At 49.1% G+C, this 25,789-nt stretch overlaps 1 protein-coding gene across 1 annotated transcript; it reads left to right on the top strand.

Moving 5' to 3' along the window:
- Positions 1–21,412: 21,412 nt before the first annotated feature.
- Positions 21,413–23,746, top strand: LOC306652396 (ral guanine nucleotide dissociation stimulator-like; the record flags this gene model as incomplete). The annotated part of the gene is made up of 4 exons (XM_079125313.1): positions 21,413–21,523; positions 22,288–22,517; positions 23,037–23,087; positions 23,524–23,746. 4 exons carry the CDS (start codon positions 21,413–21,415, stop codon positions 23,744–23,746), a joined length of 615 nt encoding a protein of 204 aa, XP_078981439.1.
- Between the last annotated feature and the right edge of the window lie 2,043 nt (positions 23,747–25,789).

Below are 25,789 nucleotides of genomic sequence, written 5' to 3'. Positions count from 1 at the left end.
TAGTGACTCTTAGGCATTGTGCTCCATACTTTGCTAAAATGCATGACCTCATTAGGTTTTTCACAAGCATCATGTAAGGTCAGCATGATGGCAAATCTCGCTTTACAGAGGAGAAACTCAAGTCATAGAGAAATCTAGACATGTGCTTGAGGTCACGTGACATTTGACCAGAGAGTCAGAGCACTTAATGGCACTAACTTGCTGTTGTCTGGTTTTGTTCATGGTCTAGCTGGGGTACAAGACTAAACTATAGTTTCAATACCATGATGCAAATATTCTAAACTAGGGAGGCTAGGAGGTGAGGAAAGTACCCAAATTCACCCAAGGAATTAGGGGAACTGCTTTTAAAAAAAGAAATGGGACAGCCCAAGAACCCCTCAAATATCCCCCCTTTGCCAATCACATAAAGGAAAGAGGTCCTCCTGGCAGAGGATGGATGGGCAGAGATGCAGCAGGCCTCAGGTGTGACCACCAGGACACCAGCAGATGGTCTGCTTGGTGAGGGGCTCACTGGGCAGGGAAGCTCAGGAGGTAGGCAGGGCGGATTCAGAAGGGGGCTTTCAGAAGACACCCATCCTTTGACATCAACTCAGAAAGGAGGGGTGTCAACAGGAGCCTGTCCCTTATCTGGCCATTTCAGCTCCAGCTCCTTCCCACTGTTTGGAAGCAAACATTGCAGAAGGCAGAGGTCTCTGCAGTTCATATGAGCCTGTCTGGTTCCCAGGAACACATCATTTATTTCCCGTAAGTACCTGTCTCTCTCTTCCTGAAACATGCTCAGGGTTACAACTTTCTCTGTTTCTGGGGGAGCTGCCCACTCCACACAGGAATGACTCACTCTGCAAAGGCTGTCTCCAGTGCTCCCTCTGGGTCCCTCTCCCCTGACCCCTTACAGCTGACCAATAAAAGGGTCACCATGTTGGATCTCCCAGGAAACTGGTGCTCCTGGAGGAGACTCCTTCCCCTTCTCCCTTTCCTTAGTCTGAAGCCTGTGGCATCTAGTTTGCATCTTCCCAACTCTTTCTACACATCCAACCATGAAGACTGAGATGTGTCTGCTTATAATACAGTTATAAAATTGACCTCATGCCCATGTCTTCTGACATGGAAATGGATTGGGGTGATGAATCCATTCACAGGTACAACCTCATTTAACGTCTTGGATGTCACTCTTCTCCTTGTGAATGAAGCCGTGTGTCATGCTCAATTCACCTTTATCACATCCAGCCAGGTCCATGGAATGGTATGCCTAAAGGCCTCACACAGACAGCAAGCTGCAAATATAAAGTATCAATAATCACTGTATCGCTAGTAACAAAATTTGTGATAACAATGGGTGTTGACCATGAAAAACATGCTTAGCCTGACTGCCTGGGTTTGAATTTCACCTTCTCTCTTTAATAGCTGTGTGACCCTGGGCAAGTTGGGTAACCTCTATGTTCCTCAGTTTCCTTATTTCTAAAAAGGTGATAGTGTTTTTACCAAAGTTAAATGGTTGTCACAAAAGCTAAAGCAGTAAATACAGAAATAGGGGCACATCACAAGAAGCATAGACAGGAGTTTGTTGCTATTCTTTAAAAACTTGTTTCTACATTTACATGTGGAGATCTTGACTTCCCTTTTTAATAAAAACACCTCTCCAGTTTCAGAGGTGGAATTCTATAATTTACTCTCAATAATACAAACTAGTAGTCTCAAGAATTTGTAGTAAGTAGACTCTTCCCTTTTCAGAAAAGACCATTAGATGTAAAAAAGGCAGTTTGGATGCAGATCATGGGTTTGGATGGCTTTGGTCATGTTTTTTTTTTCCTTTTTTTCTTTTTCTTTTTTGTGTAACTATCACCTAGTATTCTCCTAATGGATCATAAAAGTTAAAAAAGATAGGGGGTTGGGGGAGAATATATGAAAGAGATTAAGGCTCGGTATGGAAACTCTTTTTATAGACAGTTTGCTCGGAGTTTTGAAGTTCAGTAGGGAAAGAGGTATGCTATCAGCTTGGATTTCACACCTATTCAATCTCATGGCCAGGTAGTGACCAGCCAGCCCATCTGGGTATAGAGGAATGAAACAGTGCAGGCAAACTGTCAAGGCCCCCCAGCTGCAATTTCATCTACAGGATCCATATGAATTCACTAGAAAGTATTCATATGGCTTTTTTCCCTCTAAGTTAAAAAAAAGAGTGTGATTATACTGAAAATATTTTCGAAAAAGAAAGAAAAAAAAGAAAAGAAAAGAAAAGAAATCTTCACCTCTCATTTGAATACTCAGAGGCAAAACCATTTCCAATGGTATATGTTGCTGGTTGGTCCTCACCCTGATCACAGGATTGGGGGCAGAATTCACTCCTGAGCATCTTTGGGTTATTTTTAAGAATATTTTTCAAGTTGTCAATGGATCTTTTATTTTATTTATTTATTTCTGTGCAGTGCTGACGATTGAGTCTAGGGCCTCACACATGCCAGGCAAGCACTCTGTCACTTAGGCACAGTCCTAGCCATCTTTTGCTTCTTAAGTAGGCAGATTATGGTCCTTTCCTTTCCACTTTCCCCTGTTAAAGCCCCTCTGGCCACTCAGAGGCTGCTGTGTCCAGGATTGCAAATGGAGTAACTCTCGGGCCTCCAGTTCTTCCAGTGAGGCATGGCCCACCACCCAGACCCAGTAGAGGGCCCTGGCCTCTTCCCCAAGGTCACCATGGGAACCTGGTACCTGCCACAGCACCCACACCCTAGAATCACCCGGACTCCCCTTCATCCCCCTGCACAGCCCTGGGACCAGTCCAGCTTCTTCCTGTTTGGGCTTTTTTTATTTTTTATTTTTTGGTACCAGGAATTGAACTTAGGGGTACTGGACCTCTGCACCACCTCCCTGGGCCTATTCTTTATTTTATTTAGAGACAGAGTCTCACTGAGTTGCCTAGGGCCTTGCTTTTGCTGAGGCTGGCTTTGGACTCTCGATCCTCCTTCCTCGGCCTCCTGTTGTGGCCTTCCCACTGCCTGGGATGCTCTTCCCAACTTGCACTCCAGCCCTTTCTCTCTTCCAAGGACACCTCTCAGAGGCCCTCCTTGGCCACATGACACACCCCTGGCCTCACTCTCTGCCCCACCATTGCCTGATGGTTTCCTCCTGGGCACTTGTGGCTTTGGCCTGGGCCTGTGACCGACACCTGGACTTGGCTCCCAAGTCTGCTTCTCCAGGGAAGCCCCCTTAGGCTGTGCTTTTGCCTTCACTCTGGGACACTAAGCTCACCCCCTAGTCCCAGGCACCTGCTGGGAGGAGCAGGCGTGGCCAGGCCTTGGTGCAGCATCTCCTGCTGTGGATGCATGCTTGGTTTCTGCCCCTCACACTCTAGCTCTGTCCCCAGCAGACCTGGCAGGCCCTGCGGTGAGGTCTTCCCTCAGTGAGGCCCTCCAGCCCTGATTTAGCTTTCCTGTCTCACCCTGGGAATGCATGGGCCCCAGAGAGTGTGAGTGTGTTGTGGGTTTCTGTGTGTATGTGAACAGGAGCGAGCATGCACATGTGCCTGTGAGTGTGCACAATTGTGAGTGTGTATCTGACTGTATATGTGGTACTTTTTGGTGTGTGCGTATATGCATGCGAGGCACAAGGGGTGACTCCACTCTGTCATTTGGGCTGCTGCAACTGCCCCCAGGGAGATCAGATGGGCTCTAAGTTGGAGGCTGTTTCTAGCCTGGTGCCTGCGTGTGGAGTTCACTGCTTAGGGTGGGCAGGAGGGGGTGCCCGGCCCACCCTGGGCTCACTGAACATGCAGCACGAGCAGACAGCTGAGGACTGGTTGGACCACCCACAGGTCCCTGCCCAGTGGGGAGAGGCCTGGAGCAGAATGGAGGCTCCCTCTGTCTCTGGGAATCTTCTCCCCGTGGCAGCCCTTGGGAGCCTCCCTCAGCCCAGCCATTCCCAGAGGCCTGCCCCTGGCATTGACTGGAGGCTTGATCAAAGCTCACCTGACCTCCCCAGAGCTCTACCCTCTGTGTACACTCAGCTCCCCATCCTGAGACCTGTGCCAGGAATTGTGTCTCCTGTCCTTCAGGTGAGACTCAGTGAGGCACCAAGGCATTGAATCCCAGCAGGAATTTTTGTTCCTGCCTGTCTCCAGCCCAGCTTCTGATGATGTCCAGCCCCGCCGCACCCACGAGGCCCCATCTGTGGGCCTCCAAGGCCTCTCTGCTCCCCCGTGGCCTCTATGAGACCACAGAGTGCCAGGGAACTAGCTGCTGCCCCTGAGCCTCCAATCCCTCTCTCCTGGAGGGGGTGGGGGCAGAGCCTCCACCCCATTGCACAACAGGCATACTTCAGTTTGTTTCTTCATTTGTAAAATGCGTTTAATAATAGCAGGGCTGCTGTGAGCTGGACTAATTACCATTTGGATGAGTTCTTTGAGATCCCCAGGATGAAAGGAGTGAGGGGATGCCAAGGTCGTTAACATGCAGGCATCTGCCAGGCCCGATCCAGGATTCCCCATGTCTCCCACTTGGCAGTCTCAGCAGAGACCACTGACTCAGGAGATAGTTAGAGGGCAGGTGATACCCAGCATGAGGTTTGGCGTGTGACGGAAGGAGAATGTGTTCCTGCAGTTTCACAGGGGAATGGCACCTCCTTCCTCCTGGGTAGCCTCCTCTTCTACCTGTGCATGGCCTTTGGCTATGGTTTAAGGACGTGTGTGGAGGGGACAACAGGATGGGCTGAGGACCCATTGAGTGACTTCACCTAACATGACATTTTATTTATTTATTTATTTATTTATTTATTTATTTATTTATTTATTTATTTATTTGGTACTGGGGATTGAACCCAGGGTTGCTTAACCCCTGAGCCACATCCTTAGCCCCTTTTATTTTGAGACAGTGTCTCACTAAGCTGCTTAGGACCTTGCTAAGTTGCTGAGACACGCCTCAAACTTGCAATCCTCCTGCCTCAGCCACCTGAGTTGCTAGGATTACAGGCGTGCATCACCATGCCTGACTCCATGCTGCTATTGTATAGATGTTTTATTTTAGATTAGTTTTAGATTTGCAGAAAAATCATGAAGCTTGTCTAGCTTTCCCATGGGGCCACAACCAGCTTCCTCTGTCTTTAACATGGTAATAGGCAGATACAGAGCAATCATCACAGTGAATGAATGGATATTTATATGTTATTATTGACTGAAAGCCTTACTGTATTACTCAGATTTCCTTAGTCTTTCCCTCTTTTCTCTTCCAGGTTCCCCTCCAGGTAGCCACATGACACAGGTCATGGTGGCTCCTTAGCTTCCTCTCATCTGTGACGTTTTCTGACTCTCCTTGTTTCCGACACCTTGGCAGTTCTGAAAGTTGCTTGTGGGTACTGTGCAGAGTGTCCCTCCATTGGGGTTAGTCTGGTGTATTTTCCTCCTTTGACGAGGAAGGCCAGAGAAAGGAACTGCCTCTCGTCACCACCTAGTCAAGGGTGCATGCTTCTCCTGGCTGACATCACCTGTAATCTCCTGTCCTTAGGTAGCCTTCATCCACAGCAGAGAATTGTTCAAGTTCATTTTCATAACAGGAGACCAACAAAGGTATGGAGAAGAATAGAGTTGAATGAGTCCCTCAATCCCTGTCTCGAGATCCACGAGCACAGGGTTCTTTCTAAGCCACTCTCCTGTACCCATGGAAAACCTAAACAAAGAGGAGGAAGTGGGCTTGGTTAAGGAAACAGACAAAATATCTTAAAGGAGGTAGATTTTCTACAGTGAATTTGGAAAAAGTGATACAGAGATGAATATTTAATGGGTGAATGAATATGGCATCTCCAGCTTTCACACAAGAAAAACAGAGAACTCACTCTTGCTCAGATCCATGCAGGATATTTCTCTCCTAGAGGAGGGAGTTGATGAGAGCATAGAATAGTCCAGAATGCACCTGACCTTTCTTTTTTTTTTCTTCCACCTGGCCCACCCCTCCCTGTGGTTTTCTTAAGGAAAGGGAAAGTCTGGATTGTTTCGGGTGAGCCTGCTATTCTCAGAGGTCTGGCTCATGCCAATCGACCAACACATTGACTTGAAGACTCCTTCCTTTCCTTGCAGAGAATCTAGAATTTTCCATGCAGGACCACCATTCACGGATTCATTCATTCAGCAAAGCTCGGTGGGGGGCTTTCACCTGGCAGACCTATATTTCCTTGTAGACTTGTATGACCCCCTAGGTTTTGCTAAATAAGACAGACATGGCTCCATTCCCAAGGAGCAAGCCATCTAGTGAAGGTTGACATGACCATCTTCAGATGCACAGTTGGCTAGGTGGTAATCTCACCCTGGGAAGCCCTTCCTGCTTTCCAATGGCACACAAGACAGGAGTGACCCAACAAGACTGGAGTGACCCAACAAGACTGGAGTGACCCAACAAGACTGGAGTGACCCAGCAGATTCTAGTCTCATTTCTCCATCTTGGGTTCCTTACCAAGGAAATATATCCATCTATAAAAGATATCAGGCTCCTGGAGAAGAAGAGACCTTCCTCACTGACCCAAATTAGAGCAGAAATAAACCACACTGCCCAGTCAGCTGATGGCTTCCTTTGCCCTCCAACTTTAGAGGATGGCTCACCTCTCAGGCCTAAGCAGCTTCACCAGATGGCCACTGTCCAGGCCTAACTAGAGCTGAATTTTCATGAGAGTCCCCTCCAGTATCTGCATCAGGTTTGCTATTTCATTACCAAATCAAAGCTTTATTGGTAAGATGATACTCTGCTAGATAAGAGTGTACAAAATCCTGTGGTGAATCGGCCTCATGCGGATTTCCCAGAAACCAGAAGGTCACTTTAACCAGGAAGCTGTGAGGACACAGAGGCTCCAGGAACCCCAGCTCCAGACCCTCACTCTGGAAAGCCACCAGGCCCATCTACGCATTAGCAGTGTCTTCAGCTCTGAAAAGGTGGACCCCAGTTCATGGATTACGAGTGTCACTTAGGGGCAGAGGCTTGTCCCTAGGTTCCATCCCCTGTGCTGGAAAAAAAAAAAAAAAAAGAAAAAAGAAAATCAAACCAAAACCAAAACCAAACCCATATTTCAAAGACTCTGTAAAAGATCAAATATCTGCAAACTGCAAAGACCTGGAATAATGGGGAAAAAAGGATCCTTTGGAGGATTGCGAGGAGGTGGGCAGAGCCTCGGTCATGGTCATGGTCTTAGTCCCCAGCACTGCATGGTCTACACATGACAGGTGTCCATTCTTGTCATGTGAATGAGTGAATGAATGGAGATGATGGGTAAGTCAATGAATGGACAGATGAGCAGGTAAGTGAATAAAGGCAGGGGAACTGACGGCTAGGTGCATGAATACATGCTTGGATGGACAGACATATGGATGAGGAGGGATCCCTTCTAGGGCAGAGTCACGGTGGCTCCTACAAAAGGCTCTCTTCTCCTGGCTTCATTAAGATCAGAGGAATGCAGTCGTCCCACACTCAACTTCTGCCTTACACCTTGTGGCTTCGAGCCAGCCTCCTCACCTCCTGGTTTCTTAGTTCATAAAGGGATGATAATGACTCCTTAGGGGCTGGTGAGGCAGTGGGTGTTGAGGAAATTAATTGAGTGGTGTTTAATAGCCCTGAGATCTCCAGATGAAAGGGGCCGCCGTGTGAGCTGTTATTATCCTCACCACCTGGGGCTCCCCATGCTGCTTCTGTCTCCCTCAGGGCTGCCTCCTTTCAGCCCCACCAGGCTTCCTCGTGCCCCAGAAGCGAGGTTTGCTTGGAGAGGGAGCTTGCCTTTCATTGCACGGGCTCTTCCCAGGATCCCTTGGCAGTGCGCTTTCAGCTGGCTCATTTCCTTCCAGGACAGCTGATTTCACCAAGGGTAAGCCAGGCCTGCAGTAACCCGCTGCCTGAAACTGGGCTCTTTCCTTGCATCCAGAAAGGACAAGACAAGGAGCCTTCCAGATTGGCTATTTTGAGTGTCTCACCTCTCAGCAAGACCTGGGTTTATATCTAAAGACCAGGTGTCCACCACCCTGTGTCCAAAGAAACCCAGGATTAATTCACATTCACCACCAGGACTCAGCCTCCACTGTTTCCAGGAGGTGAAACCCTGAAATGAAGGCCAGGGTGCATACATCTTTCCCTTCATTCATTTCTTTCTTTCTTTCTTCCTTTGGTACTAGGGATTGAACCCAGAGGTGTTACCTGCTGAGTCGCATCCTCAGACCTTTTTATTTTTTAATTTGAGACAGTGTCTTGCCAAGTGGCTTAGGACCTTGCTAAGTTGCTGAGGCTGACCTCCAACTTGCAATCCTCCTGCCTCAGCCTCCTGAGTAGCTGGGATTACAGGTAGGCACCACCATGCCTGGCTAGTTTGTACATTTCTGATAGAGAAAAAGGATCACCAGCATTGAAGCTAGAAGATGGCTTGGGTTGGTGACAGTGTGCCCTTGGAAATGCTCAACCTCCCCAAGTCTGAAGCTGTTGGCAGAATTGCTGGGGATGGCACGTGCTCCAGGGCCCAGTGGCTCCCCTCCCTGCCCTCTGCTCTTCACTTCCTCTCCTTCCAAGGCTGCTCCTTGGATCTCCTGCACCTGCAAGGAGTCTTGTTCAGTTTCTCATTGTCTCAGCCCAGGAGACACCAAATTCCTGGGTCTGGAGACACAGTTGCCAGTCCGACCTCATCCTCACCCCCACAACCCAGCACTGTCCCAGGGCAGGTGTTCCCCATCCTCTCCATTCTTCCCTTCTTCCCTTTTTCTCTCTAGATGGTGGCAAGGCCTCCCCGCCATTCTCGCCATATCTCCTTCAACCAGTCCTCCCCATGGAAGGCAGAGTTTTTTACAACATGATGGAACCACCTGATGCTGTCCCGAAGCCAACAGGTGCCCAGGGCCCACTCACTCTCTCCTCAGCAGGTCCTTTGCAGATGAAGGTGGAAGCCGCTGCCAGACCCCATCCCTTCTGTTCGCTCTGCCCTCTCCTCCTCTGCCCTCTCCTTTTCTGTTGCCTCCCCCCTCTCTTATCCCACTTTTCTCCTCCCTCTTCCTTCTCTTCTCTTGGACAATTTTTCTCTTCCCCTCAAGCTCTTTCCCCATCTGTCTCCTGGCTTCCTGCTCTTTACTCCTCCATCTCTCTGGGTGAGCCTCTTCCCTGGGCTTGGATGGGTGCCAATCCCATGCCCATTCCTACCACCTCTGTGTCTGGGGCAGATGGACGTTGGGAGAAGAAATCCGACATCATCCTCCACAGAGGACGTGGCCATGTGATGGGTAGCCACTGGATCTACTGGAGGCTGTTGGGCCATGGAGTTCTGAAGGGAGGGAGATGTGGGTCTATCCTTACCTTCTCCATCCATTGCTCCTCTCTTGACTCAGAACATGGCACCTATCTTGAGAAGGCTTGAGAACTGCCTTTGTCTCTCCCTGCAGCACTTTATTATAGAGTGATCATATTGCTCCTTTTTCATTTGCTTTCTGGTGCTGGGGAGGGAACCCAGGGCACTGTGCATGCTGGGCAAGGGCTCTGCTCCTGAGCCACACCCTCAAACTCCTATGACTCCTTAGTGTGTATTTATTAAGGGCAGAGACGGTATTCCATACATTTTTACAACTTCAACTGGGTGTGTGTAGGGTGTGAGACCAAGTCGGAAATCAGCTGGTGTCTGCTGAGTTGAACAGAGTGGAGAAATAATGTCCTCTGATGTGAGGTCTTTCTGATTAAACTCTGTTTGGTTCCCACCCCTTGCTAAGTGGATCTGATTATTCTATAGTCATAAGGAGGCTTAGAGCCCCCTTTTCCTGGGACAGGAAAATTCCAACCGATCAGTTGAGCAGGTGACATTCCTTCACAGACTGACTCAGCTGTCCCTTCAAACCTGTGACCCTTGACCCTGAGGAAATCATCTGCTAGTCACCTTGGGCAAATCATTCTCCTCCTGGCCAGTTACCTCATGCCTGAAGTGGCTGGATTTGGGTCCACTGCTTGGTTTTGTAAATAAAGTTTTATTAGAACACAGTTGCATGCATTTGTTGAGGTACGGCATATTGCTGTTTTTGCACAAGGGCAGAGTTAAGGAATCGCAGAAGAAACTGTACTGTTGCAAAAGCCTAGAACCTTCACCGTCTTGTCCTTGTCAGAACAGGTGTGCTGAGTGTTGTAACAGACAGTTTAAGTCTCTTTCAGTGTGAGCATTCATGCCGTGATGTGTAGCTGGTTCCATGCTCCATGCCCAAGCCCACATTCTTTGGAGAAAAGTGTTCCCCCCCCCACCACGTGGGATTCCTGGCCCTTGGATTTCTGGATGTAACTACAGGGGTCAGCTGCCTGGCATTTGGCAGCCGTGAAATCCAATCCGAGTGAGGCACTGTCTTCTTGTCTCTCCTCCAGGCCTTCCCATTGCTCCTAGGAGAGAAGCTGGAGATGGTGCTGGAATGTCAGAATGTGCTTCTTCCTGGCCCATCTCCTTAGCCTGTCCCCATGTCCAGCTGGGGTGGAATCACACCTACCTCAGCCCCATGGTACAAGTTCATGACCCTGGAGGTCACATTCTGGAATCCAACATTCTCTGCAAATGGAATTGTTTTCCCCCAATCATTTGAGAACCCTACCCAACTCAAACAGACATTAGATCATTCAGAGTTTTTTAAAAAATCTGTCTTCAGGTGGCTGTGTATTGGTTGAGCTAGAAAACTCCACACATCTCCAATCAGGGGTCTCGGTCTTGGGGAATGAGTGACATGATTCCTTACCCAAACTCTGAATTCTGAAGCATATCTGGACCTGGGGGATTATGGACACCCCCCCTCCATTGGTGGAAAGTATTTAAAGTGTACAAATTAAGTCAATTTAAAAAAAAAAAAAGATGTAATAATCATAGGAGGGGATGCTCAGATCTGGCTTCAATTGTGGAGTGGCACAGAATTGTGTAGTGCTTGTAAAAGTCTGTCCCAAAGGGTATTTTCCATCCCTAATGGACCCTCTGCTCTTTTACTTGTTCTCTCACACCACTTTGTGATCACCAAGTTGTCCTTTTAAAAGTGCCTCCAAACTCACAGCGTCTTTCTGTGTGATAGCCCCGGAAAGAATTGATTTGACATTTCTGACACTCTTAGGGGCCACCTTCAAGGTCACTAAGGAAGGACCTTCATGGGAAGCAGTTTCTTGGAAAACCAGGGCAAGGCAGGACTCAGAAATTTGAGGGTTGTGGATGCTGGGGACATTTAGGTGTGAAACCCTTGGCCTCCTGCAGACTCCTGAGGAGTGGTGTGTTCTGGAAGGGCTGGTTCCGCCCTTTCCAAGGGCCATATCCCTGGCCCTAAGTATTTCTTAAAACACCAAACAACATTAGCTCCCACAAATGAGGGAGGCATAAACCTAAACCCAATTACAGCCAAGAGTGGCGAGGCGGCCAAGATGCTATAAAGAAATGATGTTATTATGTCCAAGGGATGCCATTAAAACTCTTTTTACAAACCCAATGTGCCAGCAAATAGGTCAGGGAAAGAATTATTAGCAACAAAGCTATTTGATCTCTTATATGACCCAGCGAGTCATATTGCTCCGTTGCTCAAGAAGGTGAATAATGAAAACCTCAAGCCTGTTGGTTTATAAATAGGCCCAGAATTCTGTGTTCTTTAACCTCAGATGCCCTCTTAAGTGTGACTTACCCTAAATCAAGTGGGACATCAGATGCCTCTGGGTTTCTCTGTCCTCCCAGAGGTAACTGAAGGGGTGATTGTCATACAGGGTGCATAAAACCCCTGTTTCAAGATGGTGGATGGCCGGGGGGAAGGGTGAGCAGGCAGGACAGGGAAACTCACTTTGTTGACACATGTTTTGCATCTGCAGAGCAAAAGGTTCCCAGCTGCCTTTGTTCAGGCTCCTGGATGCTCAGCAGACCATGGAGAGGGTGGCCTGGGTGAGTGGTGATGCTTTCTGTTCAGCAGCCACACTTCAGCTTCCATGTCCCTCTTTAAAGAGGGTGGGGCACCCTAGGTTTGCCCCTGGACCTCCCAGTTACCATGTGCAAGCTTGGGAGGGGTCCATAAGGTCTCTTGCCTCAGTTTCCACATCTGTGACATGACGTGGGCATGGTGTAAGCCCTTGGGGCCCAGGGCCATGCTAAAGTGCTTCTCTGTGTCTTGGGGTGGCTTATTGAATCCTCACTCCAATCTGAAGAGCTTTGGCAGACTCTCCACCAAGAATTTTCTCTTTGTTCTTTTAACCCTTGCAGTAACTCCATGAGGCAGAGCTGAGCTCAAGAGACCCCAGGAGAGAACCCGAGTGAGATTTGAGTCTGCATGGCTAATTTGGCAGGAGATTCCAAGATGTGTGGGCAGAGGACATGAGAATGGAAGGTAGCAGGCCAAGGCCTGGCTCTTGCCCTGTGTCACCAGCATCCCACTGGGGACAGCTGAGGTGCAGTCCCAGTGGGGGTCTTAGGAAGCATGGACCTGGAGTTGTCTCACTGAGGGTGATGAAGCTGGGTGGTTACGGACAGGTTTTATACCCCCCATTCTGACCTCAGAGTCCGCAGGAAAGTTTGTGGTGACACATCACAAACCTTTCATGGAAAGTCTTTGTCCAAGTCCATTTTCTGTTGCTGTAACAAAATACCTGAGACCAGGTAATTTATAATGAATGGAGGATGATTTAGCTCATGGTTCTGAAGGCTGGGAAGTCCAAGAGCATGGCAGTGGCTTTTGTGAAGGCCTTCTTGCTGCATCACAACATGGTGGAGGGCAACCCCTGGGAGACTGAACAAGCATGCAAGCTCAGGTCTCTCTTCCTCTACTTAGAAAGGCACCATTGCCATGTTGGTGCCCCACCTTGGTGATTTTGTCTAATCGCATTTACCTGCCAAAGGTCCCCACCTCCAAATACCATTACTATATGAATTTGGGGATTAAAATTTCCAACACATGAGACTTTGGGGAGACACATTCAAGCCATACCCTCATTAATACCCCATTTCACATGTAAGTGCCTGAGGTTAAGAGAAGTGAACTGACTTTGTTCCCTCATTCAATTAGCAACTCAGCCATGACTGCATCTTACCAGACACTGACTCCAGAGTCAGGGTCAGCCTCACGTGGGGATCCCTTTTGCCTGCTGAGGATCCCAAAGTCATGCTGAATCAGACCAGCACCCCTGGTCTCACATTATAAGCACAGGTAGAGGTGGGCTCTTCCTCATTTCAGTTACTTAAGGCCCTCCTCATGACCATTGGTGGAGGTCCTTGGTGGAAACTTGTCCAGGGCTTCCACCCTCTGGAGTAGCTAAGAAGCTGTGCCCACCAGGCAGAACCATGGTCTCATCCCAAGCTGCTCTCTCCAGCCCTTAGATACCGCTTGACTCAGCTCTTTATCCACCATCTCTGTTGGGTCCAGGTTGTCCTTCATGTTATTTGGGCATGTCAAAAATCTTGAACCTTTGAGTCTGAGCAGGCACCAAAGGCTGTCATTCTGGGTCCTAATATGGATGCATGGAGGCTTCAGGCAGACATGGGACCTCCTTGCCCTGCCTCTTCACCCCTCCAAGTCCCCCTGTTAGGGAAACCCCTGGACTCACTCGCACCCTGGCAGGGAGAGTGTACAGCAGCACTAAGAAACTGCATGGCACTTATAGAGGCCTTGGCGTGCTTTTTTTTTTCTGGTTCACGCTGCTGGGCCCTGCCCAGTGCTGTTCCTGGAGTCATTTGTCAGAGTGCTCACACCTCACATCACACCTGTGTCAGCCTGCTGCCCTGCAGGATCTTCATGCAAAGCCAGAGCAAACAGCCTGCTTGGAAGCACTGGAAAACAGCCTCCCAGGTCCCCTGCTTCGTGCAGAAATAATCAATGATAATAGCAATGAGGGCCATGGGGTCGGGAGATGCCAAGAAACCAAAAGGCATCTTCTAAGACCTGGATGAGGAGATGAGGCTGGAATGACAGATCTGTGCCTGGTGACCTTGGGCAACAGCCACTCTCTCCCTGGGCCTCATCTGTTTTCTTTTGGGTAAAATGGAAATGGAATAAAAATTTTCCAGCTTTGTGCTTTGTGTTGGTTTTCTAGGGCGCTGCAGTAATGTACCAGCAGCTGGTGGATTAAAACAGCTGACATTGTTTTCCTCAAAGTTCTGGAGGACCAAGTCAGCAGGACCAGGCTTCCCTGAGCCTCAGAGGAGAGGCTCTTCTTGATTCTTCCCATGTGGAGTGGCCACTGGCCATCTTTGGTATTCCTTGGCTTCTAGATGCACCCTTACAGTCTCTGCCTTGGTCTCCACGTGACACCCTCCCTGTGTCTCTGTGTGCTCCCATCTCTCTGTCTTACCCAGATTACCTATCACATTGCAGTAGAGCAGACCCTTCTCCAATGTGGCCTTTTCTTGACGAAAGCTGCATAGACCCTTTCCCCAAATAAGATCACGGGCCCAGTGCCAGGGGTCAGGATTTCACCATGTCTTGGGGTGCAGGCAGGGCTATTCACCTCACAACTGTTCTTATTGAATGCTATGCCACTGAATGGATTTAGGGGTTTGAGATGTCCCTGCTCACTCCTGTTTCCTGGCTGTGTAGTGACCAAACAGCTTGTTTGCCCATAACTAGCATTTCTGGTTTTGGTTAATACATTGAGAAATACAGGGGGCCCAAGATGGATCCATGAAAGTTGAGACCGGGATGGGTGAGCCCACTGTTCCAGCATGCTGGCCATATGGCAGGTCATGAAACCATAAGGAGGTTTGTTAGTTCACTGGTGTTTTACCAGTGCCTAGCACAGGGGAGTAGAGAAGGGAGCACATAGTAGATGCTCAATAAATGTTTGTTGACTGAATATAGAAAGTCCCTGACACAACTGATGACCACCATAAGCTAGAGAAGCCTCAAAAAAGAATCTACCTGCATTAAAATACCTTTTGGAAAGGTTGAGAGCCTTTTTATGTGGTGTATTTTCAATGAAGAAATAGCCATCTCATAATCTGGGATATATTCAACACTTTTATATCCTGTAGCTACTTTTATTATCTCCATTTTCCAGCTGAGGCTGACAGAGGACCTAAATCCTTACCCAAAGGCTTTTAGGAAACAGAGACTAGAAGGCTGATTATACCTTTTTCCATCCCACATTCTACGATAAACATGAAATTTCCCCCTTAGTCTCCAAGCCTATGTAAAATCACATTTTCCTTTGTGTGATTATGTAAGTCTTATCTGTCACCCACTCTAGACTGGGGGCTCTATATTGTTTAGGCAACTAAATTTGTTTGTCACTCAGACAAGGTGCTAATGGCAGTCATCCTCCAAGGTGATCCTCAGTGAACCATGCCCTGTGCAGGTCCTGCCCCTCACTAAAAAGCTCTGACTCGGATAACCAATGGGGTATTGCAAAAACAATGATGGACAGCATCTGAAGCTGTATCATAAAAACCACAACTTCCATGAGTCCTCCCTTGGTTTGCTTGCTCTGGGGAGTTTAGCTGCCACCTAAGGACTGTTGAACAGCCCTGTGGAGAGGTCCATGCAGAGCACAGTGGACACCTCCTGCCCACAGCCATGTGAACTGCCTTGAAAGTTGATCAGATGAGACTGCAGCCCCAGGCAGCACCTTGATGGCAGCCTCATGAATAATCTTGAAGCATGACCCCCCCACCAAGTCACTACTGAATTACTGATCTCCCAAAATGAGTTCATAAAAGATTTTTTTTAAACTATTTGTTTTTTGTTTTAAGCCACTAGATTTTGAGTTAATTTGTTAAGGAGTCATGAAGAATAAATATTATGCTCAGTTTATAGTTCTTGAATGCCTAAGGAAAGCAATGAAGCAGTTGGGCTGATCCACCAGAGACAGACTGGTTGACTTTAGGCAAATATGATCTGACCTCTCTGAGTCTTGGTTTTGTATGTGTACAATGGAGGTGACAATCACAGCACTTCAAAGGGTGGCCACAAGAAGTCAGGGGCAAAGACAGGCAAAGGTACTTTATGTTGTGCTTGGCTGGGTCATGCTGTAATTACTGGGCTGGAATAAGCAGTTGGAAGGGGCAGCATTGTGATTACTGGCTGGATGTCAGCCATGGGGTGTGGTATGTGATAAGCTCCTGAAAAGTGGTAGTCATTTTGGTCACTGCCATCAGGCCAAAGGCTAATAGACCAGTGTCTGCCTCAAGGAGTTCTCAACCTTGTAAGCACAGGCAGGCAGACATTCACATTCTGCTATGATGGGCAACACAGGGACCCATTCTGAGGTGGGAGAGGAAAGCCCATATCATTACAGAAGACAAGAAGTTTTTGAAGTCACCAACATTATCAGTCCCAATTCCAGCTTCAGGTATTCTCTGAAGAGTTGATGCATATTTCCACTGTACCACTCAATTGGGAAACTAAGACATCAGTCGTGCACTGATCAAAGACCTAACCCCTGACTTATGTGCCCTGTGACATTCCACAGGTCACTTAGCTTTTCTGAGTCTCAGTTTCCTCATCTATAAAGTTGGAGTTGTCATGAGCTGTAAAACAATATGGTCCTTGTTCCTGTGTTGGACAGAATAAATGCTTTATAAATGTCATGTGGTTACCATGAGTACAAAGACACATGGCCTTCTTCCCCAAAGACTGTTCTCATGGAGAAGGTGGCTCCGTGAGAGGACTCTGGGTTATGGTTACATAATCCATTTGCAGGGTCCTACTGAACTTCAAAGAGAAGCCCACCAGGAAGCTCCAAGTGCAATGTGAGAAAGATGAGAGCTTCTTCAAGGGTTGCTGAGCAGCTGTTCGGTGTCACACCAGGATGGCCAAGCCTTTGAGACCTGTTTATTCCTTGCAGATAACATCTCAAGTGGACTGTGAGGAGGGACAGGAGGACCCTCAGAGTCAGCCCACACCTTTGCAGTTGTTTAGATATTGATTCTAATACATTTACAGCTAGGGTGCTGGGCAAGTTTGAAGACACCCCATAGATTCACTTTGAAGCTTCATCTAGAGAATTGTAAATCTCTTAACAGAATGAGAGAACCTCAGCCATCATTGTCCTGCTGAAGAAAGTGTTCAGCAACTCCTCATCAATAACCCTTTAGAAGGTACCAGCAGCTCTCTCCATCTTTATAAAATATGCTGGTGAATATGAATATGAGATTGAGATTTCTGGCTAATTGGGATGGGAGTGAGAGACCAGTAGGATTGCAGAAAACAGGATTTTCTTTTTTTAATTTTAAAATTTGTTCTAATGAGGTTTACCTGACTGTAGAATGCATTCATACATTTTGATAGATCAGAAAACAAGGATTTTGTGAGCAAAGATGGTTTGGGAAAAAATGATTTTTTTAAATGCAATGATTTTCTTAATTGTAAGATTTCTCAGACTCCACTGTATGCTCCTGTGTTTTGATTTTTTCTTCCCTGAGAAGGATCTTCTAAAGTGACATTTCTGTTCATATTGTGGGGCCACCAAATGTAATTTTTGGAGCTTGTGTGAGATGAGCATTACTGGGAACACAACTTGGTGCAGGTTACCTCAGGAAATAAAGCACACAAAGTACTTGGACCAGTGCACATGGTGCCCAGGAAGTACTTAGCAAAGGTACATATTATCCCATTACTCTGTGGGGGAGAGGCTTGGACTCCAGGGTCACCCCCAAATCTTCAAATCTATGATTCTAGTTCTAATGTCATCCCCCAAATGGTGAGGAGTCTTGTTACCTTGGAAGAAATGAGGAAAAAATATAGAAAACACACATCCCAGTACAGTTTCCTCAGTGATTGAAATTGAATTCCTAACAAGTAGCAAAAGTGACCTTACCTACCTTTTCATTTGCTCTCTCATGAGATCAAATAAACAGTCAAATCACACATGAGGAAAACCCTGGGCACTTGCTATGGAACAGGTGGCGTCTTCTAGCAGAATCTGGCTGGACCAGCATCCTCCCTAGGACACACACCAGCTCTGGTTCCAGGAGAAGCAACTCTCTGCTTTGGGTCTGGTCTTCTTTACTGTCAAACACAAACAAGAGATGAGCAAGTCACCATCACACTCCATATGTGGCCCGGTGGTCAGCATATTGGTAGTAATTTTGAGGACTTGAGTGTGTGGAGGGTCAGTCAAGAAATACTTGTTTTGATGGACAGAAACCTTATGACCTTATCCAATCCCAATTGCCTCCTAATGGCCCCTCTCCCAACTACCAGCGATATGTGAATTGGAGAATTATGTTTCCAACACAAGCATTGCATTCAAACCACACCAGGATCTTATGAATTGAGAATTTATTCTCTGAGCCTGTGTCATACAGAGCAGTGTTAGGAGACGAGATGTCCTGATAAGAAGACAGCTGCCAACCAAGCCATGGCTTGTACAAGTATCCCCACCCCAAAATCTCCCCCCACTAACAGGAAGGTACCACCCCACCAGGCAGAGATGTCTCTTCTGGATCCTTCCTCCCAGGTGACCAGGTGCCCTCGGTGTCTGAGGTGCACTGAGTACAATGCAAATTTTATGCAAGTTGATTGCAAAGGGCCACTGCAAAATCTTGCCAAAGATGAAGCATTTCATAAAGTGGATGGAAGTTTTTCTAGAGAGTGACTCTAATTACAGGCAGAGCATCTGACGGATGGCAATGTGGGAGCTTTGGACCAATTGACACAACAGGTGCTTCAAACGAGAATGATTTGTGTATTCAAAGATTAGAAGAGGCCCTTAGGGAAACTGATGCAGCCTGCTAGGATGTCTGAAAAAGTACCTTCCTTATGATCAAGCTGCGTAAAGTCAAATGTGAAAGGAATGTGTCCTGTTATGGTATCTTCTTAGTTGGCTCCAGAGCTCTAAGTGTTTGGCCCGGCCAATTAGATATTTTTATAAGAACACTTACTCTCAGTTTAAGCAATAATTCAGTATTCCAGATCAAGTCAAGACACAGAAAACATATATTTGAATCACAGCTGCATCTAAGGCTTTGTGACTTCCTCATTTCTGATTTCCTTGGTAGATTGACTATTTTCAGCTTGCAGGAAAAACATTTTTTTTTTTTGCGTTATTTCTTATACTAGCCAAAAAATAATGATATTGAAATCTAACTTGCATTTAGCACTTCCCACGTGCCAGGTGCTTGTTAGGAATGCCTGGCCTAGGAATCCGTTTGATCCATATGACAAACCTATGAGAGAGATACTTTATTTAGACTGTTTTATGTGACTACAACAAAATGGCAGAGACTGGGTAATCTATAAAGAAGAAAAATGTCTTTTTCTCTTTTCTGCAGGCTGGGATCAAGGTGCCTGCCTCTGGGGAGGGCCTTCTTGCTGCATCACAATGTGGTCAATGGCATCATCACCAGGTCAGAAAGCAGGTTTAGCTCTCCCGTTCTCCTCTTATGAAACCACCAACGCCATCAGGGGACACCACACTTCTGACTTCATCTAACACTCATTACTTCCTAAAGGCCGCACCTCCAATTAGCATCAATTTATGAATTTGGGGGTGAGTTTTCCAATGCCTGAAATTTTGCAGGACACATTTAAACTGAAGCACTATAATGATTCCCTGTAGCAGAAGTTCAGAGAGGTTAAGTACCAAGCAAGACCACACAGCTAATACGCAATACAGTAGGATGTGAACTGAGAACATCTGGATCCAGACTCCAGGTTGCTGGTCATAACATCTTCCTGATATCAAATATTAACAACATACTCCTACACAGAGAAGAAAACTTCCAGCAGGTGTGGGGTGCACGCCCATAATCTCAGCAGCTCAGGAGGCTGAGGTAGGAGAATGGCCAGTTCAGGGTTGGCCCCAGCAACTTAGCGAATCCCTAAGCTACTGAGACCCTGTTTCTAAAAGAAAAATAAAAAGGGCTGGAGATGTGGCTCAGTGTTAAGTGTCCCGGGTTCAATCCATGGTACCAAAATAAAGAAATAAATAAAATAACCAAATAAACAAACTTCCAGAGAGGACCAATTCACACTGCCCCTCTGCTGAGTCTCTACCTTCAATCATGGGTGATCCATGGTAGCCCCAGACTTGGCTTCCTCTCTCCATTTCATACCACCTTGATGTCTCAGAGCAGTTAGAATTGCTTTGTTGTTTGACTTGGGTTTTTCCTGAAAGAGCATTGCAGCAATCCTAACCGTTTCCTTTCTGTGCTGTCAATAAACCACCACTTCTGTTACTTTTTATAGAAATCCAATTGAAAATGTGTCCTTTAAAATTGAATCACCCAGGTGGCCCAGACTGCAAACCTCTGTTACCCGCCTCCCATCAGCCCAAGGTGCTGGGCCAGGTGGTGAGACAGCTCCTTCTCTGTCCCTAGAACTCCTCCCACATCTCTGCCTCCATCTCTGGAGCAGCTTCAAGAGCTCTTTGGCCCCTGCCTGCGGGTCTCCAGCCCCTGCCTCCCAGAGTCACTGCCAGACGCAGCTTCCAGAGACTGGCCCAGAGCAGGAGGGACAGAGGGGCAGAGCTGCATAGCAGAGGAGCCTCCCAGGAGTGGAGGCTACTGTCTTCCCACTCTGCTGGGGTAGGAGGCTGTGGGTGGGTGGCCTCTCAGGGAGGAGGAGGCTGAGAGTCAGGGAGCAGGAAACCCAAAGACCCGTCCTGGCTGCCTGGGGCCAGGCAGGCGGCCTGGGCAGCAGTGGGTCAGGGGCCACTGGGGATGCTGATGGGCCTGGGTTGCAGTGCAGCAGCACAGTGTTGAGACACTGCGGGTTCTGTGCAAGCCCTCAGCAGCCTCCGTGTCCTCCTGTGTTACTGCCTTGGGCCCATCAAGCCTGGGAACAGCAGGTTGGGCAGGTGTGCAGTGGGATCTTCTGCACTGCTCTCCCCAGGCAGGGTCTTGACCTGCTCTCCTTCAGCTGACAGTGTGGGTACAGCATTAGTTCCAGCCTCATCATTGATGAGACGCAGTGGTCACTGCCTAGAGTGCCATTGAGGAGACTCCCTGAGACAGTGTCTTTTGATTGTTGAACTGTTCCTTCCAGGCGCGGTGTCAAACTCCTCTTCGTTCAGTTACTCAGGAGGCTGTGGTTGGAGGACACTAGTTCTACACCGGCCTCAGCAAAGGAGAGGCCCTCTCAATTGAGCAGAGGCCCATTCTCCAAACAGTGAACAAACAGGGCCAGGAGGGGCCGTGGTTAAGTGCATTTGGGGTCCATCCCTGGGACCCAGAAGAACACAGAACAGAAGAAGCAAACACAGTGTTTTCTTCTTGGGAAAGAAGCTCTTTCATGGTCTCAGAGAGGAGTGGAGAAATCCTACTTCTGACTCTTTGTTGGGGAGCATGTGACTTGGTTCCAGCTCTGAATCTTTAGTTAGTGACTAATTGACCTGCGAGAAGTTACTTGCACTGAGCCTCAATATGAGGATGAGAAATAGAAAGCTGCCTCGTGTGCTGAGTTGCCAGGTCTGAGGCGGGTGGAGGCTCAGGACCTGGCATAGGAAGATGAAATGGCCAGGAGGGCAGGGACGTTCCCTCGGTCCCTGTTGGACTAACAATGGAGTGTGGCCTGTCGTCCTCACTCCATCATCTCTGTGACTGCCTCATCTGTGTGTTTGTGAGTGACCAGCCTGAGACCCCAGCATCACAGGCTCCCCAGGTGATACAGGTGAGTGATGACTCACACACCTGGGGACAAGCTCAGAGCAGATGGCAGAAGGACCCTGCAAGACATGTGGGCAGCTAGGGAGGCCTTGCAAACTCCAATGGCTCATCCAGTGTCACATAGAGAGCCTAAGGAGGGGAAGGGTCTGAACCCATCTGCCTCCCACTCCTGGGAAGCTGCTCCCCAGGCCTTTGCTGAGCACGGAGGGAGGGTGTGTGCATCGGCCACTCTCACTTCTGTCACAGGCTAGGGGAGCGGATGACTCCAAGATGGCTCCCGTTTTGTGAGGAAGTGCCTCAGGCAAGGGGACCCCAGGAAGTGACCTCACTTCCTGGCAATGGAACAAAGAGAACTTGGAACCCTGGTAGCCAGGCACCCAGAGACCAGGCACAGCCCAGTCTGTTCAGTTGTGTGGAGAGAGCGATCCAGAGCCATGAGCTCTTGCTGTCTCCCGATGGGTGGCTGCACAGGCCTCAGGAAGGCCCTGAGCAGGGGCCTGTCCCGAATGTGGAGGCGCTGGGTCAGTGTCCAGCCCCCTCCCGTCTGGCGAAGGTTTAGGTGGAACTGGAGAATGAGACATAGCAGCCCAGAGCAGGTGAGCCCCCCACTCTGATCCTGTCTTGGTGACTGCAGTCCTTCATGGCTCAGAGAGAGAGAGAGAGTGAGAGAGAGAGAGAGAGAGAGAGAGAGAGAGAGAGAGAGAAAGGATATAAAGAGAGCAGGACCTCTTTGGATCTCACTTGATGATCCACCAGCATCATTTGCAGGTTGCCACTGTTTACGTGTTGAAGTGTCCCCTTTCGTGCCCACACTATGAGGAACAGAGCAAAGCTGCACCAGGGGACCTGTTCAAGCTGGTGCAGACATTCAAGGTGTTGGTGGTGGAGGACATCACCAATGACATGCAGAGGGGCAACGAGGCCTTCATCCACAAATTCCTGCGCACCTACCAGAGCCTGACCAGCACCCACAAGCTGATGGAGCAGCTGTGCAGAAGGTGCGCCCCTTTTCCCAGCCCAGGGACCCGCCCCCTCCAGCATGTGTAGGAGGCCAGGCATCACTGAAACTCATCACTGTGGAAGGAGGGGCCACAAGGACCACCCTGCCTGGGTGTGTGCAGGACCAAGGAGAAGGAGCCCTGGCAGGTTGGCCTCAGGCTGGGGCCCAGGACTCTGAGCTTCTCCCTGGGGCTGTCTTCATGCTCTGAGGCCACAGGAAAGCAGCTTCCACATTTGGGAAGAAAAGGAAAGTGTGAATCACTTCTGGGAGGGTCCCTCATCACCACGGAGCCAGACAGGGACCCCTGGGATGCATGCGGAGTCCCGGGCCTGGAGACAGAGAGGCAGAGGGTGGTGGGTCCATTCATCTTTCAAGGTAGCCTGTCACTCAGGAGAAGGGAGACACACCTCCCAGCACTCGGGAGCCCCAACTCTCAGGAAGCTGGTCAACCCCACCAGGCACCTAGGAGTTAAGGGGCCTGGGTTGTAAGAGGTGACACCCACCTGGCCTTTTCTAGGGATGGAGACCTCAGGGCACAAGAGGAGGAGGAGCAGCTTAAAGTGAAGAAGTGAGTGGTCTTTAGTCAGAGAGGGAGGGTCCCCTTCTCCAGATGGGGCACTTGGGAGTCTGGTGTAGAGGAGGCTGGGCAAAGCCAGGTCCACCCTGCTGTGACTCCCATCAGAGGGCTTTGCCTGTAGCAGGACACAGAGGGGAGGGTCAGGGATCCAAGGAGCAGAGGATTGGCCAGGGTGCCAGGGCCAGGCCCCGTGAGGACCCCTCCAACACGGCCGATCCTGCCAGAGCACCCACACTATCCTGCATGGAGACTGGACAGAAGCTGGGGGACCACCGGCCACACACGTCACTCAGGATTGCCCACCTCGCCCTGTTGCCCGGGGGCTGCCAAGCCACACTGAGGGAAGCCCATCCTGCAGGGGGCCTTGGGAGGGTCCAGCCTGAGGCGCCAGGTGCTGACGACTGCCTGCCCACTCCCACCTCCACAGCACCCTCTGCTCCATCATCCAAACGCTGCTGCGTACAAGTCCTGAAGACTTCCTGGGGGCCCCGGGTCTGAAAACCCTGAGCTGTCTTGATACCTTCCTGAAGGTCACCATGCCTGGGACGGAGCTGAGCCTCCATGTGCATGGACTCCTGACACAGCTGGAGCACCGCGATCCCAGTGAGTCTGGGCCTGTGACGAGGACACTGGGGTGGATGATGGTGTGAGGAAGCCTTGTGCTGTCCCCACAGGAACTGGTTTTTGGTTCTGAGTCACACAAGCCTGGTGGCCCTGGTCTGAGAAGACACCTGCCATGGGAGAAGAGCTGCATTACTCTCAGGCCAGGTGCTGGCAGGAGGCAGAAAATGCCCAGGGCAAGGCAGTCATGTTGGGCTCTTTCCTTCTGCAGCTGCAGTGCCACCAGAAGTGCCTCCAGCAGAACAGTCCCAGTTTCCGGCGACGCAGCTCATGGCCATACACGCTGAGCTGGGGGGAGATGCACCATCCAAACTGGAGAACAGATGCACCAGCACACCATCAGCAGAGGGAGCTCCAGGGCCTTCAGAGGCCACCGGGACACCTGGGGCCCAGGAGGCAGCTCAGCCGCCAGCCACCAGCCCAGAGGACGTTCACCCCTGCTTTCCTGGGGCTGTGGAGGGCAAGACCCATGTCCACATGTCTTGGAATGGAGTCTCCTCCCTCTCTGGTGGCAGCAGTTGCAGACACCAAGAAGCTAGAGAGGGAAGGTTCAGGAGGAGCCAAGGCAAAGCCCACTCCATTCCTTCCTTGTTCCCAACAGGACAGGTCTCTACGTTGTCATAGCTGTCCATAGGCGTGTTTCACGGTGACCTGCATTCACACAGCCAGGTCTGAAGGAGCCATTCCCTCATCTTTGACAGCACCAGGTCACCAGAGGTGGACATTTGCCCAGCTGATGACAGAGCACTCCTTCCCACCTGTGTCCACCTCCCCTCAGGGGCTGACTGGTTCATGTTCACTGCTACCTTTCCTCTCCTTTGAATATCCCTTTATTCTGCTGCAGTGGACAGGGTGAAACCCTGCCTGGCGGTCAAGGCCCTGCCCTCTCTTCTCCAGCCTCCAAACCCCCAACCTTGCCTGTGAAGACAACCCCACTCAAACACAGGTCACACCTTCTGATTTTTGCAACTCCATTGTTAACAACCTTCAGAGCTTTGATCCTCCTGAGAGCCATGCTCACTGATGGTGGTTCCAGGGCTGCCAGCTACTGAACCCACCTCTCTCCTCCAGCAGTGCACTGAGGGCCTGTCCTGGAGTGAGCCCTGTCCCCATCTGTGTTCCCTGGAAGGGTTTGTTCTCCACACAGTCCTTCCTCACCTGCCTTCTTTTTCAGAGATTAACTGGGGACTCTCAGAACGTTTCCCCTTGTAGGTTACAGCTTCAAGCCATCTTGAGGACAGCAGCAGCCACTGGCATCCACCTGGACTGCAGTGCATGCACACAGTGATGTGGAATCCAGTTTCACAATGATATGTTTTTCCCATAGGAAAATAGCATGTTTCTTTATGTATTAGTTTGGGTTATTTCTTCCAAACAGATTTTAGGATTGTAATGTAGGCTGTATTTCTTTCTTACAAATAGATTAATAATGTTCTATTCCTTTTTATGAATTTTTTTAGTGTTAAGTTGTTGCTAATTTTGTTGGAAATGAGAAATTTTTCATAGTTTAAAAGAGAAACATGGTTAGAGAAAGCTACTGATTGTTGCACATTTGCCTTCTTTGTATCTACAAAACAAAAACTCTTTCTCATAATAAGCAGTGGGCAGGTTTCCGAGTTATAAAGTCATACTGCCCAGGAAGAAAGGGTCAGCGGCCTTCTGCTCCCTCACTGTGCTCCCCAGAGCTACGTGTATGGACAGAACCCAGTGAGCTGGCCTTCACCCTCCAGGACGGAGCCCCAGGCATGTGGGACCTCAGCCCATGTCTGCCCCAAGCTTTGGCAAATGTGCTTCACATGTTTTAACAGTTTCCTTCTATTGCTATTGGACTCAGTGTGTTTTTGTTGGGACGAATAAACATCAGCCTGTGAAGCTCTCCTCACCTCTCCTTTGTGAATTTATTATAAAATGTGTCTTCCCCAACACGAAGCCCCAGCCTGCCTGCAGCCTGAGGAGCACAGGGTGCCCCATGCAGTCCCCGTTCCTGCAGCTGGGGGACAGGCCTGCTGGCGCCTGGAAACTCTCCTCCCTGCCTCACCATGGAGCAACATCCCTCTCAGCCCAGCCCAGCC

This window comes from Sciurus vulgaris (assembly GCF_902686455.1).
Source record: "Sciurus vulgaris genome assembly, contig: HiC_scaffold_182_arrow_ctg1, whole genome shotgun sequence".
Taxonomy (NCBI): domain Eukaryota; kingdom Metazoa; phylum Chordata; class Mammalia; order Rodentia; family Sciuridae; genus Sciurus; species Sciurus vulgaris.
Note: the sequence above shows the minus strand (reverse complement) of the source record. Positions and strands in the feature narration are given on the sequence as shown.